General features: G+C 47.7%; 1 protein-coding gene across 1 annotated transcript; it reads right to left on the bottom strand.

Moving 5' to 3' along the window:
- Positions 1-208: 208 nt before the first annotated feature.
- MYOC (myocilin) lies at positions 209-1,701 on the bottom strand (the record flags this gene model as incomplete). Its single annotated transcript, XM_044683597.1, has 1 exon — positions 209-1,701. A coding segment is annotated over one exon (717 nt), but the record flags the coding sequence as incomplete, so codon positions are not given.
- Between the last annotated feature and the right edge of the window lie 3 nt (positions 1,702-1,704).

Below are 1,704 nucleotides of genomic sequence, written 5' to 3' on the forward strand. Positions count from 1 at the left end.
AGATGTAAAGCATGCTGGCTACTTCTCAGGTTATATCTGCCATCCTATGATCCTTTTCTTCAAGCCCTATTCTTCCATATTCGTTTTTAGAAGGTAATCCCTTCCCCTTGATCTCAAATACAAGCACTGGACGAGATTTGGAAGAAACACGTGTGGTAGACACAAGTATATATCAAATGCACAGTAATCTAGTCACACCACACTTAAATATGGACATTCTGCAACATGTTTATTTGAAAAGGCACCAATGGGCACCATCAGAGATAGCAGGAAGGAACTCTTGAGAATACATCATCTCTGAATCAAAGCCCAGCGTAGGCACTAGGATGCTTCTCTTCACTGAGTCACAGGCTTCGTGTTATATATGGCAGCTCTGCAAGCCCCGAGAAATTAAAATAGCAGAGGAACATCCTCCACCTCCCTCCCACCCACCCGCAGCAAGTTGGGCAGGTCTTCAGTGGTACATTTATAGGAAAACATGAATGAGAATCAAGCAGGATGAGACGGTTTGGAGGAATAGTGTGATCCCATCCACGGAAGAAGAGTTTATGCTGATGAACTTAAAAATCCACCACCCCAAACTGTAGAATGGGTAGTCTTGGCCAACCTACCATCAGACCTTCTTCTTCCTTTTGCTTTCCTCAAGAAGCTCTCCAAGAGGTTCGGTTCTTCAGCCATTTGGGATTATTCATAAAAAGGGTTGCTACTTTTGTGCAGAATTTATGATGTTCAATCAAAACTTGTGACTATGCCCATCTTCTCCTCCACTGCCTCCCCACTCCAAAAAAAAAAAATTATTACTTCAGAGCCAAGTGCTATGAAAAGATGAATTCTGCTGAGTTTATACAAACAAGGAAAGCACAAAAAACCAGCACGAGCACGGGAAGGCTTGCTCTTCCCTCTGCCTCCTCCCCTGTCCTTGAGTCCCTAGTTGGTCCTGAGGACGACGTCTTCCTCTCGTTCCTGGGAGAGCTCCGATGTGTTTCACATCTGAGAAAGCCTTATGTCATAGACCACCATATTGAAATTATCCCATGAGAAGATCTTCTTTTCAGCAGGATTGTAATCAATCATGCTGCTGTATTTAAACTGGTTCTTGAACGGGATGCTCAGAGCCTTGCTGCTCCTGGCACCGGTATCGTACGCCAGGTTAATGGTGGCATCGGCCGCCGAGTAGCTGCTGACGGTGTACAGGGTGCCGCAGATGAGGAAGGAGTTGGCCACCGACTGTTTTCGAATGTTGGTCTCCCAGGTTTGCTCGAGTTCCAGGGTCTCCGGATTCACTTTGGAAAGGACGATGGCTCCCTTCGCCTCTTCTGTGCTATAGATGACCCAAAGTCCTGTTTCGTCTACTGCCAAGTCGATGTCTGTATAGCCGCCCCAAGAATAAGGGAACTGGCCGTGATAACCAGCATCGGGAATGTCCCTCTGAGCCTGCACTCGCTCGGACTTGAGTTCATACCTGATCACAGTTCTGGATGTGTGTTTCTGATAATAGAGGGCTCCACGGTAAACTACCGCCCCTGTGCTCTCCATTGGGATGGGCAGAATGTGAACTTTGGAAGGGTAGCCCTGTGTGAACTGGCTGATCTGGTCGTACTCGAAGACCTGACGGATATCCGTGCCAACGGTGTCAACTCTCCACGTGGTGTCCCGGGTGTAGGGGTACACGGGCTCCGGGTCTCTCATCCACACGCCATACTT

This window comes from Gracilinanus agilis, unplaced genomic scaffold (genome assembly GCF_016433145.1).
Source record: "Gracilinanus agilis isolate LMUSP501 unplaced genomic scaffold, AgileGrace unplaced_scaffold26768, whole genome shotgun sequence".
In the NCBI taxonomy this organism is placed as follows: Eukaryota; Metazoa; Chordata; class Mammalia; order Didelphimorphia; family Didelphidae; genus Gracilinanus; species Gracilinanus agilis.